The following is a 24,229-nucleotide window of genomic DNA, read 5'->3' as shown; positions in this document are numbered from 1 at the left end:
AGGATTGTACCTGCCTCTGCCTGCATGTTACAACCCCTGTGTCTTGTTTTTCCTTTCAGCTCCTTCTTTTTGATAGATAGGGATTCTCTGTATTTTTATCCCATGCCTTTTTTGACCTCTGTCACTGTTTTTCTCCCAGCTACCTCCACCAGGGTGTTCTGACATCCACCACTCTCTATTTTTGTTCAAAATGGCTTTGAAAGTTACATCTGTTGTGCAGCCTCTTTCTTTTGTGTTTGGAGTTCCTGGATCATTGCCCATCCCGACATGGAGCCGGTTAGCAGCTGTGCCTGGGTTACTTGAGTCTCAGCAAAGTTTTACCAGCCACAAGATGATCGCTAATGTATGAGATAAAAACCACCCACATCCTGGGCTTCTGGGCTTCTTTCTCTCTGTCCAAAATTCCTCCCCTTCCGCTCTCCTCTCTGCTAAGCCTGAACATTTCCTGCCCTCCCTGGCCTGCATCTTCTCTCTCTGCACAGACATCAGCCTTTGGTAGAGAAGCAGAGCCTGAAGCAAGAGAAGAAAGAAGAAAGAATCCTTGCCAGAAAAAGCAGCAGAAACAATGGCTGGGGCAGAGCCTGAACAGGTAGGCAGCTTTCACTGCAGGGCTGGGGGGGGGGGGGGGACTTTTCACCAGGATTGTGTTTCACAGCTTGGTTCTTCTTCTTCCCTGAGGCCCTGGATACTGTGGGCGTGGATTAAAAAAAAAGGGAGTAATAATTTTTATTACACAGAGAGACACACATATACGTACTCTTCTGAATCGACAGGAACAAAAGCAGGCAGAAACCGTGTCTCCAGGTCTTGCATCCAGCCAAATGCACACTGAACACTAGCCAGTGTTTCCCAACCAGTGTGCTGTGAGATCTGATCTGGAAAAAGTGATCACGGCCTGAAGCTCAGCTCCAGATCTGCTGTCAGCACCAAAACATTGCAGTGGCTCTTAAAACCTGCAAAAAGCTCCTTTCTGAACACACGTGCAGTCAGGCAAGCCCTTCCTTCCTACCTACAGCATGAGCCTCGGACTATGGGAATTAATGGGTGGCATGCAGGGTATAGATAGCCAGACCCTGCTTTGTGCAGCAGCGTACACTGGATTTAATTTAATTTTAGCGTTTATAATCCGCTTCACCATGAAGTTCTAGGCAAAGAACAATCAGTCGAAAAAATACAATGAAATCAATAGATTGGGACCTTTACATAATCCAAGCAGGGACGTAGCCACACCTCGGCGGAAGGGGGGTCCAGAGCCCGCGGTGAGGGGGCACATTTTTAGCCCCCCCCCGGCGCTGCCACCACCTCGACCCTCCCCCTGTGCTGCCGCCCCTCCCCCAACCCCCGCCAGCCGAAGTCCTCTTCAGTGCCGGTCTCCGGCGCGTTCGCAGATCTGTTTCTGTGAGTCTTGACTCCTGAGGTCCTGCACGTAGGAATGTGCAGGACGTCAGGAGGACTCACAGAAACAGATCAGTGAATGCGCCGGAGAGGAGACTGGCGCTGAAGAGGACTTCGGCTGGCGGGGTTTGGGGACCCCTGCCAGCAAAGGTACCTGGAGGGCGGCGGGGGAGGGGCGACAGGGGGGGGGGGGGTCGAAAGTGGCAGGGAGGATTGTGTGGGGGGAGGATTAAAATAGAGGAGGCCAAGGCTAAATCTGTGGGGCCCATGCCCTGGTGGCCCCACCTAGCTACGCCCCTGAATCCAAGTGCAATCAATTCTTACATTTTTTTTTTTTTACTTTACAAGACCGCTACATCTCCAATAAGGATTAAAAGCAAAAATATGAAAGAAGAAACTGATTTTAAAAACATCAGGAAGTTTACAAATTAGCAATAAAGGGCCCTGTTTACTAAGGTGCATTAGCTTTTTAATGCGCCTACAATTACGCGCACACTAACTGTGTAGGCGCCTATAGGGATATTGTAGGCGCATATACGATAACGTGTTAAAAACACTAACGCGCCTATAACGTGGCTTAGTAAACAGCCCAAAGGGTGTCTCTAGCGTTAGCGTGCGCAAAAAAAACGCTAGCGCGCCTATAGCACGGCTTAGTAAACAGGGCCGCTAATTATATTTTAAAAATAGGCTATGAAAATGTTAATAAATAACAAAAACAATAAATATAAAAACAATAACAATCAATCTTTAATTATGTAGAAGTGAATAAGTAGGTTTTCAAGGCCTTACGAAAACTTAAGAAAGACCGCACCATTCGGAGACCAACATGAAGACCATTCCAAATACAAACTATTAGATTGAAAAAATGAATGAGAAAATAAAGCTTTAAATCTAATTTGAACTATGGAAGGAAAAGCTAGGATCATTAAATTGCAGGTACAAGACCTGGTACTCGATTGTAACATATTTAAAGACTGGGAAAGACTCGGCTCCACAAATTCCATATAAAGACTTAAAATCAAATGTAATGACTTAGAAATGGAGAAAAGACGGCTGAGGGGAGATATGATAGAGGTCTATAAAATAATGAGTGGAGTGGAACGGGTGACCTGAATTGCTTGTTTACTCTTTCCAAAAATACTAGGATTAGGGGGCACGCAACGAAGCTACAAAGTAGTACATTTAAAACGAATCGGAGAAAATATTTTCTCACTCAATGTGTAATTAAACTCTGGAATTTGTTGCCAGCGAATGTAGTAAAAGCAGTTAGCTTAGCGGGGTTTAAAAAAGGTTTGGATGGCTTCCTAAAGGAAAAGTCCATAGATCAATATTGAAATGGACTTGGGGAAAATCCACTGCTTATTTCTGGGATAAGCAGCATACAATGTATTGTACTTTTTTGGGATCTTGCCAGATACTTGTGACCTGGATTGGCCACTGCTGGAAACAGGATGCTGAGCTTGATGGACTTTCGGTCTGTCCCAGTATGGCAATACTTATGTACAAATCTGGCCGTGTCAACATTTGGAATATTTTTGGCTAGTTCAAACGTAACCACCTGGCCTGGCTCACAGATCACAGCAGTTCACATCACTAAAAAGCAGTAATTCAAAAGAAAGGAACTCCAAATTAAGACAGGAAAGTGCCATTCAGACATAAAAAGTACACACACAACACTGTGCGCTAGGTACCCAAGGATGTCCCCAGTATCAGGAGGAACTGAAGACCTTAATATGCTATAGTAACAAAATGACTTAAAAAGGCGAAAAGAAACGCCCATATCAATGAATAGTAGGAGGTCATTTTATAATCACGGAGCCCCCAAAAAATGCAGAGTGGTGTTTGGTCTCGTAACGGGTCTGCCTTGGATTAGGTAGCAGTATATATAGGTGTATAAGAGATCGTCAAAAGTTGCCAAATAGGCCAGAAAACCACAGAGCTAAACAGAATTTTAACAATGCCCTAAACGCTACTGGCAACCAATGTCGTTCAGCTAGTAGAAGTACCTACCCACTGCTACTTACCAGAACCCTTATCCAAACCCTTGTCACCTCTCGCTTGGATTATTGCAATTTGCTTCTCACTGGTCTTCCGCTCAGCCATCTCTCTCCTCTCCAGTCTGTCCAAAATTCTGCAGCACGGCTTATTTTCCGCCAAAATCGTTTTACCCACACTAGCCCACTCCTCAGGTCACTTCACTGGCTCCCTGTCCGCTTCCGTGTACAAACTTCTCTTACTGACCTTTAAATGCATCCACTCTGCAGCCCCCCATTATCTCTCCACTCTCATCTCTCCCTACATTCCTCCCCGTGAACTCCGCTCACTGGACAAATCCCTCGTCGTCCCCCTTCTCCTCCACTGCTAATTCCAGGCTTCGTTCCTTTTCCCTCGCAGCACCTTATGCCTGGAATGGACTTCCTGAGCCCGTACGCCTAGCTCCATCTCTACCTGTTTTCAAATCTATGCTGAAAACCCACCTTTTCACCACTGCTTTTGGCTCCTAACCACAACTCAATTCCCCTACCCTTGTTCCTTCTCGCCCAGTACTTTCCTTGCCCTTAATTGTCTTTCTGTATTTTTATATTGTAAGCTCTATAGAGCAGGGACTGTCTCTCTGTGTCAGGTGTTCAGCAGTGTGTGCGTCTGGTAGCGCTATACAAATGTTAATAATAATAATACATATCACTATAGTGCTACTGGGTGTACGCAGCGCTGTACACTAACCACCAAATTCTATAAAAATTGCACACACAATTTAATTGAATGAGCCAATTAGCACCGATAATTGAGATCTTAAGCAATTATTGGCGCTAATTGTATTTCACATTTATGCATGGGATCATGGGAGATACGATTGAGGTCTACAAAATCCTGAGTGGTGTAGAACGGGTAGAAGTAAATCAATTTTTTACTCATTCCAAAAGTACAAAGACTATGGGACACTCGAGGAAGTTACATGGAAATACTTTTAAAACGAAAATGAGAAAATATTTTTTCACCCAACGAATAGTTAAGCTCTGGAACTCTTTGCCGGAGGATGTGGTAACAGTGGTTAGCGTATCTGGGTTTTTAAAAGGTTTGGACAAATTCCTGGAGGAAAAGTCCATAGTATGCTATTGAGAAAGACATGGGAAGCAACTGCTTGCCCTGGGATTTGTAGTATGGAGTGTTGCCATTATTTGGGTTTCTGCCAGGTACTTGTGACCTGGCTTGGCCACTATTTGGAAAACAGTATACTGGGCTAGATGGACCATTGGTCTGACCCAGTTTTTATTATTTACTAGCCGTTGAGCCCTTTTTGGAATGGGGGGGTTTCCGAGCCCCCCCCCCCCCCCCGGAGTCGCCGCCGCCCCTCCACTCGGCCCGAGCAGCACTGTGAACTTACATCACCACGCAGCAGCAGGCACATCAGCAAAGCTGCCGTCGGGGCGGGCTTCCTTCTCTGCCTGTGTCCCGCCCTCGTGTGACGTAACGTCGGCGAGGGCGGGACAAAGGCAGAGAAGGAAGCCCGACGGCAGCTTTGCTGATGTGCCTGCTGCTGTGTGGTGATGTAAGTTCACAGTGCTCGGGCCAGATGGAGGTGCGGAGGCGACTCCGGGGGAGGGGGAGCGGTTCCGACGTCTGCAGCATGCCAGTAGAGACTTCCCTCTCTGTCCCGCCCCCGTCATCACGTATTGACGTGGGGGCGGGGCAGAGAGGGAAGTCTATATGTTTATATGTTTATATGTTTGATTTTAGATCATTTATACCCCGCTTTTTTGCCACGTAAAGCAGCCCCAGAGCGGCTTACAATGAACTAATAAAAACAAGTACAATGACAGTTGTGAAGGCAAAAGGGAAGGGAAGGGTCAGTGGCGTTCCTAGGGGGGCTGGCACCCGGGGCGGATCGCCGATGCGCCCCGCCCCCTGGGTGCAGCGCCCCCCCCCCCCCGATGCAGCGCGGACACCCCCGCGAAGGTACCCCCCCCCTGCTGGGTGCACGCTGCCGGGGGGGGGGGTGTGCCGCGCGCACCTGTTGTTCGATGCTTCTTCTCTGCCCTGGAACAGGAAGTAACCTGTTCCGGGGCAGAGAAGAAGCATGGACCAACGGAGGACAGGTGTGCGCGGCACCTCCCCCCCCCCCCCCCCCGGCAGCGTGCACCCGGGGCGGACCGCACCCACCGCCCCCCCTAGGAACACCACTGGGAAGGGTATATAATTACAGAAGCATTGAAAAGGGCAGCCAGTGGAGCCACTGGAACTCCCTAAGTTCCTTTGGTACCCTTGGATGTAACCATCCTGCCCCATCACTTTGCCCACTTTTAGTTTTGTCAGCTCCTTAAGAACACAGTCCTCTGAAAATTTCATTCAGAGGCTGCCACACCTTCATTCCTATTTGTGTTTGTCTTTCGAGGTCCTGCTCCTGGCCCTTCCGCTGTGAACACAGAACAGAAATATTTGTTAAGCAATTCCGTCTTATCTTTATCAACTTCTGCATATTCTTCTCCTTCAACTTTGAGTCTCACAATGCCACTTTTGCACTTCTTCCTATCACTAACATATCTAAACAGTGTCTTGTCCCCCCATTTTACCGTATTGGTTATTTTCTTCCATTTGCATCTTTGCTGTCCTGACTGCTCTGCCAGCTTCTCTTAGCTTTTCCAGATATTGTCACCTGTCTTCCTCTCTCTGGATCTCTTGAAGTTTATAAGGGTTAACCTCTTTTTCCTTACCTTTTCAGCTACTACTTTTGAGAACCGTGGAGGAGCATAATCGAACGGGGCCGGCCATCTCCGGGGCCTGCTCCGTAAATGGGCGGAGCCAACCGTATTTTCTAAAAGGATGGCTGGCCATCTTTTTTTTCGATAATACGGTTGGGGCCGGCCAAATCTCGACATAAATGTCAAGATCACCGGGTTTGAGTTGGCTGGATTCGATTTTCACCCATAATGGAAACCGAAGCCGGCCATCTCAGACCCGACCAAATCCAAGCCACTTGATCATGGGAGGAGCCAGCATTTGTAGTGCATTGGTCCTCCTCACATGCCAGGACACCAGCCGGGAACCCTAGGGGGCACTGCAGTGGACTTCACAAATTGATCCCAGGTGCATAGCTCCCTTACCTTGTGTGCTGAGCCCCCCAACCCCCCCCAAAAAAAAACCCACTCCCCACAACTGTACACCACTACCATAGCCCTTAGGGATGAAGGGGGGCACCTACATGTGGGTACAGTGGGTTTTGGGGGGGGGGGTTTGGAGAGCTCAACATTTACCACCACAAGTGTAACAGGTAAGGGGGGGATGGGCCTGGGTCTGCCTGCCTGAAGTGCACTGCACTCACTAAAACTGCTCCAAGGACCTGCATACTACTGTCAGGGAGCTGGGTATGACATCTGAGGCTGGCATACAGGCTGGCAAAAAAAGTTTTACTTTTTTTTTTTTTTTTTTAGTGTGGGAGGGGGTGGGTGACCACTGGGGGAGTACGGGGAGGTGATCCCCGATTCCCTCTGGTGGTCATCTGGTCAGTTGGGGCACCTTTTCAAGGCTTGGTCGTGAACAAAAAGGAACCAAGTAAAGTCGGCCAAATACTCGTCAGGGCCGGCCATCTGCTCACCACGCCCCCATCCCGCCTTCGCTTTCCTGCTGACGCCCCCTTGAACTTTCGCCGGCCATTATACCGATTTGGCCGGGTTCAGGAGATGGCCGGCCATCTCCCGATTTGTGTTGGAAGATGGCCGGCGATCTCCTTCGAAAATAAGCTGCAAAGTGTCCTCCTTTTCCTCATACTTTTATTTGTTTTCCTTACAGAAAGGTTTGTTGCTCTCACAATAGCTCCTTTCAGTTTTGCCCACTGCTTTCCAGCTTCTTCCAGATGTTCCCATCCAGATAGCAATTCCTTGAGGTAATCCCCCTTCTGAATCAAGTTAGTTTTTTTGAAGTCTAAAATTTTTAATTTTGAACGAACCCTCTCCACACCTATATTAATATTAAATCATACCATCTGGTGATCACTGGGTACCACATGATCACCTACTATAACATCAGAAACACTCCCCCCCCCCCCCCCCCCCCCCAATTAATAAGCACTAAGCCCAGTATGGCCTCATCCCGTGTGGGTTCCATTACCAACTGCTGGAATAGTTCCCCCTATAGAGAATCCAGCATGTTCTTGTGTCACAAAACGCCTAGCACCCATCTGGGTTAACTCTGCAGCCACCTAAAGGATCTGTCCCAGCACTGCTCAGGCCCTACCTGCACCTGTGCAAGCGCTCTACAGTGGCATACCCTCCACCCCACCCGCAAGTTAATTCTCTGGTGGTTTCTAAGGACACTAGGGCCACAATCCCAAAGGTCTCACAGCTCTTAGAAAACACCCAGAGACCCAAACACAAATCACCAGGATTCTTAAGTCAGTCCAGGACAACAGAGCTAATAAACTAATAGGTTTATTATCAGAAAAGTGGAACAGTGAATGGTGAAAAATAGATGAAATTAGCAAACAATAACAGGTAAAATAACTGGTATCAACAGTAAAATTAACTAGACATTTTCTTACTATCTGAGTAGTACCTGGGAAGTTCAGGAAAATAACTTCTCACAGGCTTTGAACAGGGTCTCAGTGTAGAGATTTCCACTCTCCACACTCCCTCTCTGAACTAAAGATTTCCAGCATATTCTGGCTGGATTTTTGAACTACAGGGTCAATCAGAGCCCAGAGCATTAACACTGAGGGGTTTCTGGCCAATAGCAGTGCAGGTTACTTTCCCTAAGGGCTTAAGCTGGAAAGAAACAGTCACCTCTGCAACAGCTTTTAAAACAGAGGACAGACTTTACTTTGGCCAAGCAAGGGAAATACATATAAATAATAATGATTTAATCTTAAATTGATAATGAATGTGTCTGTTGGGCAGACTGGATGGACCATTCAGGTCTTTATCTGACATCCCTTACTATGTTACTATGTAGAATCAGCAGGGATTTTTTTGAGGGGGAACTTGGGGGTACTGAGTACCGGCACCTTTTCCATTGTCTGCTAAAATTGACCCATGGACCCCAAGTTTTAATGAAAGAGCTCAGGCTGTACACACCAATTCTGCCTTGTCATAGGTTCTGTGACTGGTTGCAGGGGGCCTGGCTATTGTGGGGTGGGTCCCTCAGTGATCACCCCACCCCTGAAGGGTGGTCTAGCATTTGAGTACCGGCACCTTTTTTGCTAGTAAAAATGCACTGAGAATCAGATCACACGCAGGAAAATCCCCTGTTTTGCCACACCCTGCTTCTAAAAGACCCCACAATAGCATACCCCAATCAACATCTGGCACATTAAAATCACCTATTAATAGTACTTCCCCTTTCACAGCTCTATTTTGAATGTCTTCGATTAAATCTCTGCCTGTGAAGGAGGCCTGAATATCACACCAATGTAAATACATTGGCCGTTCCCTCTTCCCAGATTGACCCACAGTGCCTCTTCCTTACCCTGTAGGTTCTGCAGTTGTGTGGTTTTAATATTATAGTTTTAAATATGCCACTCCCCCTCCCTTTCATTCCTGAACAAATTATAGCCCGGTATAACTATATCCCAGTTATAGTTCTCTGTGAACCATGTCCCTGTGACTGCCACTAAATCCAAATCAGTCTCTTCTATCACAGCCTCAAGATCTAAAACCTTATTTCCCATACTTCTGGCATTAGTACAGTGGCGTTCCTAGTGGGGGGGCTCGGCACTGCTCGTTCCGTGCTCCCTCTGCCCTGGAACAGGTTACTTCCTGTTCCGGGGCAGAGGGAGCATGGAACGAGCGAAGCCAACAGGCGCGCGGCACACCCCCCAGCAGGTAAAAATGCACCCGGGGGGGGGGGTGTCGCTTCACCGGGGGATGTGTCGTTTCGCCGGTGGGGGGGGCACATTGTCAGCCGCCCTAGGAATGCCACTGCATTAGTATACACTGCTTTCCAAATGTTGCCCCTTTTCCCCATTTGTGTGGAGGTATTTAATGCTTCACTTACCTGAGGGCTTGTACTTACCTTGGGGCTTTGTTCACCCTACCTGAATGATTCTGGTATAAAGCCCTCTTCAGTAGGTTAGCCAGTCTGCTGCTGAAGACACTTCTTCCCTGAAACCTGCTGCAAATGCAGACGCACAACTAATGGCAGTTGGGTGTGTCAATGATACTAATGTATAACATCACGCCTAAGTTCTGGGAATGCCTCTGATCCGCCCAGGGCCGGCCTAAGGCAAGATGCCACCTAAGGCAGAGCTAGGATGCTCCCCCCCCCCCCCCCCCCCCCCCCGGGCCAAGATGCTGTCCCCCTTCCTACCTGCCACCAGCACCTGGCATCTCTCCACGGCATTACCCAGCAGCGATTTCCATAAGCTGCCCTGCTGCCGGCACCTGCTTCTTCCCTTTACTGCGCCTGTCTGAGCCTCTGACGAAACAGGAAGTTACATCAGAGAGGCGGCCGGAGTAAAGGGAAGAGGCGGGTGCCAGCAGCAGGGCAGCTTATGGAAATCGCTTCTGCTGCCGGGTAACACCGAGGAGATGCCACCAGCGTCGCTACTGGGTAATGCTGGGGAGATGCTGCTCCCTCAGGTGGCCTAATGGTTGGTCTGCCCCTGGATCCACCCAGGGCCACACCCTCTTTTGAACTGTGCACCATAAAATATAGGTACCTAGGTTATAGATCACGTTTTGAGAGTGCAGCTCCCAATGCAAGACTGCACTGGCTCCCAATCAAAGAACGTATCAATTTCAAAGCCCAGACTTTAATCCACAAGATAATACACGGAGAATCTCCGAACTATATGATAAATCTGGTCAACCTTCCAGCAAGAAACATGTCTGTATCCTCACGAAAGTACCTCAACCTGCACTACCCCAGCTGTAAAGGTCTCAAGTACAAAACTTATTATGGATCCAATTTCTCCTTCCTGGGCAGCCGTCTATGGAACGCTCTCCCTAGACCTATCCGAGCAATCCATGACCACCTACCATTCAGAAAAGCACTAAAAACCCATCTATTCAAACAAGCTTACCCAAAAGACCCAGATTAATCTCTTGAACCCATCTACCTTACATATACTTTTTTTATTTTTGTTACATTTGTACCCTGCGCTTTCCAACTCATGGCAGGCTCAATGCGGCTTACATGGGGCAATGGAGGGTTAAGTGACTTGCCCAGAGTCACAAGGAGCTGCCTGTGCCTGAAGTGGGAATCAAACTCAGTTCCCCAGGACCAAAGTCCACCACCCTAACCACTAGGCCACTGCTCCACTGTTGCTACTATTTCAGATTCTACATGGAATGTTGCTATTCCACTAGCAACATTCCATGTAGAAGTCGGCCCTTGCAGATCACCAATGTGGGGCCGCGCAGGCTTCTGCTTCTGTGAGTCTGACGTCCTGCATGTTGCTAGTGGAATAGCAACATTCCATGTAGAATCTCCAATAGTAGCAACATTCCATGTAGAATCCAATATCTGAGGGTACTCTATACACGTAAATTATATATTTGCCACATTATACTGGTGTGAACTGTTTTGTTAGCACTTTCTTGAAGTTGGTGGCTGTCCTGGTTTGTATACACAAGTTGTTGAATGTTACCAGAGACATTGATATTGTGAATTCGCTTTCTGCTAGTGGAATAGCAACATTCCATGTAGAATCTCCAATAGTAGCAACATTCCATGTAGAAGTCGGCCCTTGCAGATCACCAATGTGGCCGCGCAGGCTTCTGCTTCTGTGAGTCTAACGTCCTGCACATATGTGCAGTACATGCAGGACGTCAGACTCACAGAAACAGAAGCCTGCGCAGCCTTCTACATGGAATGTTGCTAGTGGAATAGCAACATTCCATGCAGAATCTCCAATAGTAGCAACATTCCATGTAGAATCTCCAATAGTATCTATTTTATTTTTGTTACATTTGTACCCTGCGCTTTCCCACTCATGGCAGGCTCAATGCGGCTTACATGGGGCAATGGAGGGTTAAGTACTTGCCCAGAGTCACAAGGAGCTGCCTGTGCCTGAAGTGGGAATCGAACTCAGTTCCCCAGGACCAAAGTCCACCACCCTAACCACTAGGCCACTCCTCAACTGAATAGAAAATGACATTGACCCAGACTCTATCTCCCACCTTACCTTCCTCTCTCTATCACCTGTCTCTACCTACCTATCCATCCTATTACTACCCTTTCATTATGTTTATACTTAATTTCCTACTTTACATAACAAAATTCTGTGTTACCTATTACTATGTAAGCCGCATGGAGCCTGCTTTTAGTGGGAAAGTGCGGGATACAAATATAATAAATAAATAAAGTCTGCAATGACCTGTTCCTTGCCAAATCCAAAGGTCACTACTCCATCCTCATCCTCCTCGACCTATCCGCCGCTTTTGACACTGTCAATCACAATTTACTTCTTGCCACACTGTCCTCATTTGGGTTCCAGGGCTCTGTCCTGGTTCTCCTCTTATCTCTCCCACCGTACCTTAGTACATTCTCATGGTTCTTCCGCCACCCCCATCCCGCTCTCTGTGTTCAAGAAATCTAGACTGCCCCAACTTGACATTTTGTCCTTTAGATTGTAAGCTCCTCTGAGCAGGGACTGTCCTTCTTGTTAAACTGTACAGCGCTGCGTAACCCTAGTAGCGCTCTAGAAATGTTAAGTAGTAGTAAATAAATAAATAGATAGATAGATAGATAGAACAGTGTGGAGTGGAGGAGTAGCCTAATGGTTAGAGCACCAGTCTTGCAATCCAGAGGTGGCCAGTTCAAATCCCGCTGCTGCTCCTGGTGATCTTGGGCAAGTGTTGAGAATTTAGGGGTCCCGAGCCCCCCCAAGAAGGCTAGAGTGACCTTAATCTGACTCCATCTCTAAATAACACTAGTACTGGGGTAATCAAGGAGTTATTGCCTCTAAGGGAGATGTTAGATCTAAGGAAAAGATACCAGCCTTATGACAAACTGGATTTAGATTACAAGTTATACAATGCATTTATACTTACAGCCTTTGATCATTAAGTGAAGCCCACAAATCATCATTTGGAATGAGGAGTTTATTTGCCAAGGTACAAGTCAAATCAGTGATGGACAACAGGCACGTACAATCAATTAATTATAGGAATTTAATAAGCTGCAAACAGGTGTTAATTATTTGCTAATGTTTTATGATTTCTTTTACCAATTAGAGGTTTTACAAGGGAAAGCAATTAGGTAATTTGTTAATTCTGCTGGACACATTGGTTTCCCTTGGAGAGAGAGTGGCAACCCTATTCTCTCTAACTCAAACCAGGAAATACCCTGATTTTTATAGGTGCCCTCAGGATATGGATAATATGACAGTAGATATACCTGATTGGATCTATGCTAATGTCATGGTTGTCACTGATTGGCTCATGCTAATGAGTAGCTTCTATCTTGCTACGCCTTTCCTTTCTCACACCAGCTGACCAGCTGACCACAATCCTGCTCACAGGAAGTCTCCCTCCTCTCTGGAACAGCTAGTTCTCTATTTTCTTTGCACCTGCTATGACTCACTTATTTCTCAACTTGTTTTTCTAACTTACATTAGAGAAAATTCCACTTTGTAACAGATATGGGCTTCCATTTTGTGTTGAAATCCTCCATTTTGTTTCCATATCTATTGACTTAACTTTTAGGCCTCAATCTGGGCTACAAACTAGGCCATACTTTTCCAGTAAGCTCCCAGTTATGTCAGCCATCAGATTTCTGACTCAGCCAAGGTCTGTAATGGCCTGAGCTCTATGACTGGGCCCGCCACCATTCCAGTGGGGGGGTCTCTGGCTGTACCATAATTATACATTCCCCACTTGTCACCCCCTCTGGGGAGGGGTGACACAAAGCTCGTCAAGCTTGTAATCATCCATTCCAGAAGGTAGCAAGCTATCAAACGAGAGGGGGAGTTTTGGTCTTAGAAATTGCTAGAAGGTATGTGGGTAATAGCAATTTCAGGTGGATCATACTAATAAACACTTTCAGGTCTTTCTATGGCTTCTATTATATCTGTTGCATAGTGCATGGGGAGATAATCTAATGTATGTATCTCAGTGGTCCTCGGAAAGAATAGTGGTTTTGATTAAGCATTGTTATGGTGGCTCAACAAATATACGGTTAGTACTCTGATTGCAGGCTATTTTAGGTTGTAGGTATTCAGAATCCTTAAACAGGTCGGAATGCCTAGACCTTACTATTACTCATCATTAGCATCCAATCATGAGCACTAAAAAGTGGATAGCAAGTATGAGGTTGCCTCATACAGCAAAAAAATGGTCAATCCTAGGAAAATTTATATTAACAAAGGTTATGCATGTATCTTGACATATGCATAATGACCTGGAAGTATGGGAAGCATTTTATATATCCGTTACCCCACTTGGAGCTTAGCCAAACCTACAGAAAGACATGCAGCTTAAGTAAGCCTACACCAAAGTTAAACAAATGCATAACTGGTTGTTACTAACAGAGTTTACACCTACATTATGATATCATAGCCAGTATTAGGGTTTGATGTTACCCCTGTATCTAAGCAATATAAAAATCTGAAACACGTAATGAATTCCTGTATCATATACTGAGTTCAAAGCTTTTGTAAAAATGAACTTAAGAGAAAATAAGAACTACAAGGGTTAATCTCTGTCATTCGGTCCTAAGGAAATCACGAAATAACGGTGTTTCCTGTGCTTATTTTGAGTTTACTGCTCACTGCAAGCATTGGATATTATGGTGACTGAAAATAGGGCTATACATCAGACCAAAACTGTAAGTTGAAGTTTTTATATTAATACTTCATGCTGGTGTAATTAGTCTTCATAGAATTAATACTTCAGGAGAGGAAAAGAGGAGAAGGTTATTACTTTATCTGCTACCAGAGGTACGGTTCTCAATGAAGAGGAAATTGGCAATTGTAGCTAGTCTTATCTGAACATAGCTCTGAAATAATAGCAACCTGAATTTCTTTAGTTCAGATTTACTAGTTAATTATGTTATGCAAGGGTTAATCTCCGAACCCTATTGCATACATAATAAGGCAGGCACCGTAGTATTATGGAATCCGGAAACGAAATTTAACTGTGCCATTTGGGGTTTGAGAACCAAAAATGCTGAAACTCTATACAATAATATATCTTAAAACTATAAATCTTTAAGAGGCAGGGAAGGAAGTTTGAGAGTAGTAGATAAGACGTGAAAAGAAAAATTAAAACACTTAATACATTATTACGGAACACATCCCCAATAGAGAACCAGGAAGTGAACATCAGCACTAGTTATTTTAACCAACATCACAAAGAAACAGTGTTTTAGATGGCATATAATATAGAACCTTTCATAGGAAATATCTGAAACAATTATGTAATTTTCAAAGAACACATACACGGACGCACACCTATAAAATTAAAACTAAAAAGTGCTTGCATTTCTAGTGAAAGCAATTTACCAGAAGTCAAAAACAATCAGGTATTTAACATCACGTCACAAATCAAACAAACATTGCTTAAATGAAATAATATACAATCCTGGAAAAAAACACTCCTTTGAGATTTACTACCACTGCAGTTGATAGGTAATCTCGCAGAGTAACCTTAAAGCACAAATTTAAAACTAAAGAAATGTTTCCTTAATAATTAACTGGTTTAATATATGCCATCTATCACAGGACACACAGGAACATATAGACGTGAAATTAAAACTGTAACCTAATCCTGATATGTAGAAAACTTAAAGCTTAGAAGAGGAAGCAAGATATTTCTAAATGTAGTTCAAAACCAATCATTGGAATTGTGTACAGTTAGGGTTTTTAAAACAACAAATATGAAAATAAATATTCCAGTAGCCAATCACAAGTCACAGCACACAGACAGAAAAGGAAAACCACACTCATACACAGACACAGTTATTGTCAAACATAAAGAGGTCCCTCTGTATTGAGGACAAAATCTTAATCCTAAATTTGGTAAAATAAAACATTTAAATTAGAGCTAATCCAACAGGCCATGAAAGTATACAAAGGCAAGCTTAATAGTAACACATACAATAAATGAAAATATACTCACGATTCATGCAATGTACTCTCCAGCGCAGAAAATCAATTGAGAAAGAGAACAGTTGGCGGGATCACTATGCCCTTCTGAACTCTCGGTGGTATAGGGAGATCAACCGCAAAATAGAAAGGTTTGTTTCGGACGGAAAGTCTTTACCAGAGATCTGAATAGATGTCAGATCACCAGTATCTGGTGTTGGGTGCGGAGAGGAAGATATGACATAAAGGGTAGTGAACAACATCACCCAATATGTATAACCACGGGACCTAGTGAGCAAGTGGTCTACAAATGAGCTTCAGACCTGTAACATGCTATAGAAAAAAATGAACTATTGTAATAATATATATATTGACCAGACCTAGAACCTGGTACAAGGTCAGTGGTTCAAAAAGCAGCTTCAGAGATAGCAGGGAGACCTAGAAATAATAATTTGTTAACAGTTTACAAAAACATGTGATGATTATCCTGATAGTAGAACATGCAGAGACATAACACAATCATACTCACGCATCTGCTAATGTACTCCAACATAGAGACCCAAAAATAAAAATTACCAATTGGCGGAAAGCTCAATGCTTTTACCGCAGGTGACATTAACAGAGAAATAAAAACAGCAAACAGGGAGGTACCCAAAGAGTGGGTGAATAAGTGGATAAATACCTAGTGTCAGCTATTATATATTTATACTACTCTACCCCTAATTAATGAAAACTACTCCCCAGAGTGTGCTTCTAAAGACATAAAGAAACCCGGTTTCCCAGCCTGCCAAGAACTATCCCGTATACATGGCCATGAGCTCCAGCCCATGATAGAGGCCCCAAAAAGGGACATTGCAAACACTCCCGAAAAGGACTCAAGAAACCAGCGAATAAGGTGTCATGAATCGAAGAGCAGCGGTCCCATGGGTTTCCGCTGACTATTGAACTTCTCGTGTACGATTGAACTTCTCGTGTGCGACTAATCACCCCAAAGGACCTGTAGTTTGAGAACTTCTCGTGTACAACAATCCACTCAAAAATTTGTGGTTAGGAAACATCTCGTATATGACTAACCAGTCTAGAACGTTGAAAAGTTAGGAAAACTTCCCGTATAAGACTAACCCTCCAAAAATATTGAATGCCCGAGTCAACCTGTACACAATCGCAACGAAAGTCGTTAGACGTCTCTTTATTAACCCCGCGGTCATCTATACAAGTAACTCATATGTGGGCAATAATGCCAAATCCGCAGGCCACTCCGAAAATGGAATGGAAGTCTGCTTCTACTAATTGAGATACCGTCATCCATTGAAGGGTTTGTGGCCCCCAAATGGGTGTAAGTCCCGGACATCGGTATCAAACCCAATAGTAATAGCGTGACACTGGTATATAAGAAAACAATAAAAGTATAGTATGTCCCAGGGAAAAGCCCCTGAAAATTACTATAGAAGTGGTGGAAAAATAGAGAGAAAAACGAAATATTCCAAAGCAAAACAAAACAAATGTAAGCTCTTTGGGGAAGGCACAGTCATAAAAAGAGCCTTTAGTTGGAACACCTTAGTCAGGACAAAAAATGTGAAAAATTCCACGTTCATCATTCACTAGACAATATATTTTCCACTCAACAAACCAGGAGAAGGAAACTCTAAAGCATTAGAGCGGAACAGTAACAATAAAAAAGACTGCAATGCAAGGGCAAATAGTACAAATAAATTCTTTCGTTCAGTTATACCTGTAGTACAACAGGAAAGCCTTTTTAATTGAAGATAAAGTAGAGAAAGAAAAAGTTGTGTAGCTATGACCATAAAATAAAAACACAAAACTTGAGCAGCGCGGTACAAGGATAAAAGTCAAAGTCTGAAAAATATCTGACATGCAGAAAATGGGGAAGTGGGTGGGACTTAGAGATAGATGGACAGGCATTGCAAACCATTAATCAAGCAGCTTTATATTTTCCCCAGTACCGGGGAGAATAAGAGTGAAGAAGGAAGGGGAAAAAAAAAAAATAATAATTAAATAAACATATAGTGTTGTGGAGTTTATAATATGATGGTACAAAAACAAAGCCAATATTAGGAAACCAAACCTACGATGCAGTGCTATAATCTTAAAAGTGAAAGCAAAAAATACATGCGCACACTGCAGCATGTAGAGAAGTGCACATACAACGAACTCTGCAGACCACTAAATGATTCATCAAAAGATAAGTAATTTTACAACTTTGATGCTTACGGAGAAAAAGTACCTGTAAATCTAGTTAAGCAGATTAAATTTGCATAAAGCTGAAAATGCGATACAACAGGAAACAATGTCATAAATGAGCTATGTATAAAATGTGAACACAGTATTACTGTACCAAAAACAAGTGAGTGGTTTCATACCTTACTGCAAATAAAAATGACATGCACTAAAGAGGGAGGGAGGTGGGACTTTCAGATTGATAGACAAGCATTAGAACCCAATGAGCAAGCAGATAAGTAATTTTCCCTACATCGGAGAAGATAAAGAATAAATAAACAGAACTAATAAAATAAAACCAGGTTGTAAATTAATGTTCTAGGAGGGTTAAGATTACAATGCAGAAACAGAGTCTATCCTTAAGAAAACAACGAGCCAGCGCCACAATCATGAAACTGAAAGTAAAAAGCATTCAAACACAACTGATTTTGCAGAAAAGTGCACGTATACAGAGGGTTATAAAAAGGATAAGTATTTGGGAGGAATATATTTCTAATAAATATGCATTGTGTAATGCCTACAGAAAAGTATGCCATAAAACTAAGTTACACCTTTATAAAACAGTATTTATGATAGAACTGACAACGATGGCATACACCATCTACCTATAGAACGCAAGCACGGTATCACAGTCTTAATAAAAATTAAAACCCCAGCTTCTCACGGCAAAGCTAATCTGTGGTTTACTATCTAACTTGCATCCTGAAAAGTTACAGGCACACAGTTCTTACAGGAAACAAATGCATATTAATCATGCCAGTCAGAAATAATGCCATAAACCAAGTTCCGGAGACAGAAATACCATACTAACAAGGCAAAGGATACACAAATAGCTTCTAAGTCATATTATCATGAAACTACATTTCAGATTGTCACTTCAATGATCCCCTCACGGCTAAACAAATGCTGCATATGTTTGTCCTAATCCAAAAACGGACTCACACAATTACAGTTCCCAATATTACATTGCAAAGTATCAAATGTAAATATCCTTATAATAGTCTTTGGTTAGAATGCTAACAATCAATTGCTTATAGTAATATCCAACTGATTATCTAATAAATTTATTTCACAATAGAAATATAAAAAAAACAGTGAAAGACAGGATAGAGAGAGACTTATCAGGGGTGGGCCCAAAGGATGGAGTGACACCAACGATCACGCCCCTAGGTACGCCCATAATGGGAGGGTGTGTTAGAAAAGCAAAAGTATTATCAACACGGAAGATGGTGGCAGTCTGTCAAAAGTAAAGGCACAAGATCACATTTACGGTGCATAAACGGACACCAAGCGCTCAAGGCATAAGATGTACTTGCTGACAATAGTTAGAACTGGCAACAGACCTGTCATAGGGTATATTTATAGTTAGAGAACTAACTGACAAGATGGTATAGCAGATAAATAGCTGACAGGGAGCAGAACATAATCTTACTGACAGACAGCATGTATATAAGAGAGAGGGACAATGTAACAGAGTGACAGACTAGAGCAGGGAACATAGCCAAAAGAAAAGGAAGGTGCTGTAGTGACCAACGGAAGCAAATACAAAGTACAGAACAAGACATTATTAAAGAAGGATTTAATGATAGATTCCAAAGTTAGAGATTAGCAGATACGAGAGGGAGAAAATGCAGAGAAGAGGAAGGAAGTGGGCACCGCCCAGGGAGCCAGGCACTTACAGAAGAAAAGAGGAAGTTAAGCAGCTACGCACTTGTAAATTGAGAGAGTCAGTGAAAGCCTTACAAAATCGGAAGAAATGGGACCGCAAATGCATGCAAAGATAGGAAAAAGAAATCTAGATAGAGGAAGGGAGGGGGAATTGGGAGAATGACACTAAAAAGAGCAAGAGAAAAAACAAAATAGTGCAGAAAAAAAACCCACAGCCGTAGATAGGAAACAGGCAAAAGTATTATGCCCGTAAGTGGCTAGAATGCAGAGCACCGTAAACCGGAGCTTTCAGAACGAGAATGAACATAAGAGGAAGAGGGACAGGAGAACAGGGAGAAAAGAACTGAGTATACGAAAGGACGGACAGAGTTCACTGACTGCGATAGAAAAGTATAACGGAAGGGAAATTGGCAGTGGCTTAACCACAGGAAAGAGTGAAAGCTTAGAGAGAGAAAGGAGAATGCTGTAATAAGGGGTATGAAACACCGGGGAGGAAATTCTGGATCTTTATGAGGGACAGCAATCAATTGGAAGATAAAACAACAGAATTTTAGTCAAGAACTATAAGTAACCCCACTTTGACAAAAATTCTGGTGGCGTGTTCAAATCGAACGGAGGGTCACCAATGTTGAGAATTTAGGGGTCCCGAGCCCCCCCAAGAAGGCTAGAGTGACCTTAATCTGACTCCATCTCTAAATAACACTAGTACTGGGGTAATCAAGGAGTTATTGCCTCTAAGGGAGATGTTAGATCTAAGGAAAAGATACCAGCCTTATGACAAACTGGATTTAGATTACAAGTTATACAATGCATTTATACTTACAGCCTTTGATCATTAAGTGAAGCCCACAAATCATCATTTGGAATGAGGAGTTTATTTGCCAAGGTACAAGTCAAATCAGTGATGGACAACAGGCACGTACAATCAATTAATTATAGGAATTTAATAAGCTGCAAACAGGTGTTAATTATTTGCTAATGTTTTATGATTTCTTTTACCAATTAGAGGTTTTACAAGGGAAAGCAATTAGGTAATTTGTTAATTCTGCTGGACACATTGGTTTCCCTTGGAGAGAGAGTGGCAACCCTATTCTCTCTAACTCAAACCAGGAAATACCCTGATTTTTATAGGTGCCCTCAGGATATGGATAATATGACAGTAGATATACCTGATTGGATCTATGCTAATGTCATGGTTGTCACTGATTGGCTCATGCTAATGAGTAGCTTCTATCTTGCTACGCCTTTCCTTTCTCACACCAGCTGACCAGCTGACCACAATCCTGCTCACAGGAAGTCTCCCTCCTCTCTGGAACAGCTAGTTCTCTATTTTCTTTGCACCTGCTATGACTCACTTATTTCTCAACTTGTTTTTCTAACTTACATTAGAGAAAATTCCACTTTGTAACAGATATGGGCTTCCATTTTGTGTTGAAATCCTCCATTTTGTTTCCATATCTATTGACTTAACTTTTAGGCCTCAATCTGGGCTACAAACTAGGCCATACTTTTCCAGTAAGCTCCCAGTTATGTCAGCCATCAGATTTCTGACTCAGCCAAGGTCTGTAATGGCCTGAGCTCTATGACTGGGCCCGCCACCATTCCAGTGGGGGGGTCTCTGGCTGTACCATAATTATACACAAGTCACTTAACCCTCCATTGCCTCAGGTACAAACTTAGATTGTGAGCCCTCCTGGGACAGAGAAATATCCAGAGTAACTCACCTTGAGCTACTACTGAAAAAGGTGTGAGCAAATATTGAAGATTCTACATGGAATGTTGCTGTTATTGGTGATTCTACATGGAATGTTGAGGAGTGGCCTAGTGGTTAGAGCACCAGTCTTGCAATCCAGAGGTGGCTGGTTCAAATCCCACTGCTTTTCCTTGTGATCTTGGGCAAGTCACTTAACCCTCCATTGCCTGAGGTAGAAACTCAGATTGTGAGCCCTCCTGGGACAGAGAAATATCCAGAGTACCTGAAAGTAACTCACCTTGAGCTACTACTGAAAAAGGTGTGAGCAAATATTGACGATTCTACATGGAATGTTGAGGAGTGGCCTAGTGGTTAGAGCACCAGTCTTGCAATCCAGAGGTGGCCGGTTCAAATCCCACTGCTGCTCCTTGTGATCTTGGGCAATCAAGTCACTTAACTCTCTATTACCTGAGGTACAAACTTAGATTGTGAACCTTCCGTGCCCAACTGAATTTGTGGGGGGTGTATTCTGAGCACCTCCACATGTTTCTGAGTGCATTTCTGGTTTGTGTTTCAGGTGCCAGTCACATTTGAGGATATCGCTGTCTCTTTCTCCCAGGAAGAGTGGGAGTACCTAGATGAAGGACAAAGGGAGTTTTACTGGGAGGTGATGAAGGAGAATTATGAGACCCTGACCTCCCTAGGTAAGGATTATATTATCTGTATTTAGCAGACATAGGGATGATTTATTTAAAGTAACTAGAGATATTTTCCACCTCCTCTAGTTTCCAGGTATGGTCAGGACATATCTTAGTGCCACGCTGTGTCTTAAGATGTCAGTGTAAGAACCATGTTTGAGGGAACATAAGACCAGCCTATATGTCCTACAAATTTTTTCACCTTTAAATCAGAGGCTGATCCTCCTCCAGGTCTGGGAGCATGGCTGAAACCAGAGGTAGAGCACAGTGGCGTACATTGAGTCTCCACTCGCCAGTGCCCTCCCCAACACGCACCATATCACAAAGCTCCCATGCTTTTGTTTATTGACCTTCCAGCAACTCCTTCAGGCTAGCACCAGGGACTATAGCCCCATTCCAGACATCCCCCCTACCCCACCCGGTCAGCTAAGCACTGACAGAGCAGCACAAATTCTCAGGACCTGGCTGTAACAGATGTTACTAAAGCAGCATTTCAGACCAGTGAAAAGTGTGGTGGTTTGTTCGTCAGCTTCTCCTCAGCTTATGACTCTGTTTGACACTGTGGGCTGCTCCTAAAGTTGCTGAATGATCTCCAGGATCACCACGTGATAACAGTAATACAAGAAATCATCACCCACTGCTGCTAGAGAGCAGAGCATCAGACCAGATCCACCCCCCCCCCCCCCCCCACACACACACACATTGATGTCTCCCCAGGATCAGTCCTAATTTCTGCTCATTTCAACCTATATGTAAATCCATAGGCCCTGGAACAGAGGGAGCCACAGGTGCCATGGCACCCCCAAAATTTAGTTACCCTTCCTCTCTCCCCCCATGAGGCCTTATCTTCTCTTACCTTGCATCTGCACGTACTCAAGGCTGGCCTTCTGGATTCCATCCCTTCTGAAACAGGAAGGTTGGAGAGGGTGGGAGCTGGCCGACCTTGACCATCTGAAGGCCCTGCATGGTCTCCAACGTAGTTTATAGAGTTGCCACCCCAGGGGAGTGTGGTAAGAGAATAACTACCTCGTGGACACAGCAGGGAAGAAGAGAAATGCTGAAGATGGGGGGGGGGGGGGGTTAAATGATATACACCATAGGCAGAGAGGAAGAAGAGAAGAGACAGATGCTGAAGGGGAAGGGAAGGATAGAGATGTTGAACAGAGGAGGAGGAGGGGAGGGGAGGGGAAGGAAGAGAAGCTTAAGACCATGGGGGGTAGAATTTGTACATCACAGGCAGGGGGAGAGAAGTGAAGGAGACAGATGCTGGAGGGGGAGGGAAAGAGAGATGATAAAGAGATGAGGGGAATAAAGAGATGTTGGAGACTAGGGGGTGTTGAGGGGGAGGGAAGGAGAAAGATGCTGGAGACCATGGAATGGGTGGGATGCTGGACACCACAGACAGTGGTGGAGTGACCTACTGGTTAATGCAGCGGGCTTTGATCCTGGTAACATGGGTTCGATTCCCATTACAGCTCCTTGTGACCTTGGGCAAGTCACTTAACCCTCCATTGCCCCAGGTACCAAAACTTAGATTGTGAGCCCTCTAGGGACAGAGAAAGTACCTACATATAATGCACAGTGCTGTGTATGTCTGGTAGTGCTATAGAAATGATTAGTAGTAGCAGTAGTAGAAGGGAAGGAAAGAGATGCTGACGGGAGGGAAGGAGAGAGGTGCTGAAGAGAGGAGGGGGGGGGGGGGTTGAAAGGGAGAGGAGGAGAGAGATGCTGGAGACCCTGGAGGAGTGGAATGCTGAACACTACAGGCAGGGGGTGGGAGAAGGGAAAGAGAGAGAGATGCTGGATAAGATGAGGGGAAGGGAGTAGGGAAGGAGAGAAATGAGAAGGACAGAGGAAAGGAAAGATATGTTGGATGCCATAGGAAGGGACTAGAATGGTATGGAAGGGTTGGGGGTGGGGCTTGAGCACCTCCCGAACAAGAAAGCATTCCACTGCCCCTGTGTAAACCGCAGTGTATCAAATCCATGACCCTTTACCTCTTTATACTGCTGATTGTTGACAGATTTTAGAAGTTAAACTTCTGTATGCTGATGATTTGATGATCTCAAATGAGCATCTCTTGGGATGATTTACATCAGTCTCTAGAGAGAGGCATTAAGGCCAGATTCCCTACATTACCATGAAGAAGGGCCAAAAAAACAAATCTGACCCCCTCGCTACATTGTGCGATTCCGTACTCCCACAGGGATTGGGTGGACAAAAACATTGATCCAGCTCTGAGGGGAGAGAGAGCTGAGGGGCTGCTACGCATGAAAACTTACTGGAGTCCCCTAAATCAATCATTACTACTCATAATGGCTTGTTGAATATACACCTGGTCAGTGTCAAGTTATTTCTAAAGATCTATGACTGGTTCTACTATCAGAGTACTTGAAGTGAAGCATAATAACCCTCAGATCCTTTTGCTTCATGGTGGGCAGCAGTACTACAGCCTCCTCTTCCCCTCCCCCATCATAACCTGTTCCATGAGAACCCCTGCTGGGTATTTTTCAATGAATA

At 44.3% G+C, this 24,229-nt stretch overlaps 1 protein-coding gene across 1 annotated transcript in view; it reads left to right on the top strand.

The window, feature by feature from the left end:
* Positions 1-465: 465 nt before the first annotated feature.
* The window catches only part of LOC115461718, a 101,725-nt gene continuing 77,961 nt past the window's right edge, over positions 466-24,229 (top strand). Inside the window, exons 1-2 of the mRNA XM_030191792.1 lie at positions 466-589; positions 21,589-21,715. Coding sequence (XP_030047652.1) covers positions 566-589; positions 21,589-21,715 — 151 coding nt within the window. The 5' untranslated portion in view covers positions 466-565. The remainder of the gene's footprint in view (positions 590-21,588; positions 21,716-24,229) is intronic.

The sequence above is a fragment of the Microcaecilia unicolor genome, chromosome 1, assembly GCF_901765095.1.
Source record: "Microcaecilia unicolor chromosome 1, aMicUni1.1, whole genome shotgun sequence".
In the NCBI taxonomy this organism is placed as follows: Eukaryota; Metazoa; Chordata; class Amphibia; order Gymnophiona; family Siphonopidae; genus Microcaecilia; species Microcaecilia unicolor.
This window is presented reverse-complemented; position numbering and strand designations above follow the sequence as displayed.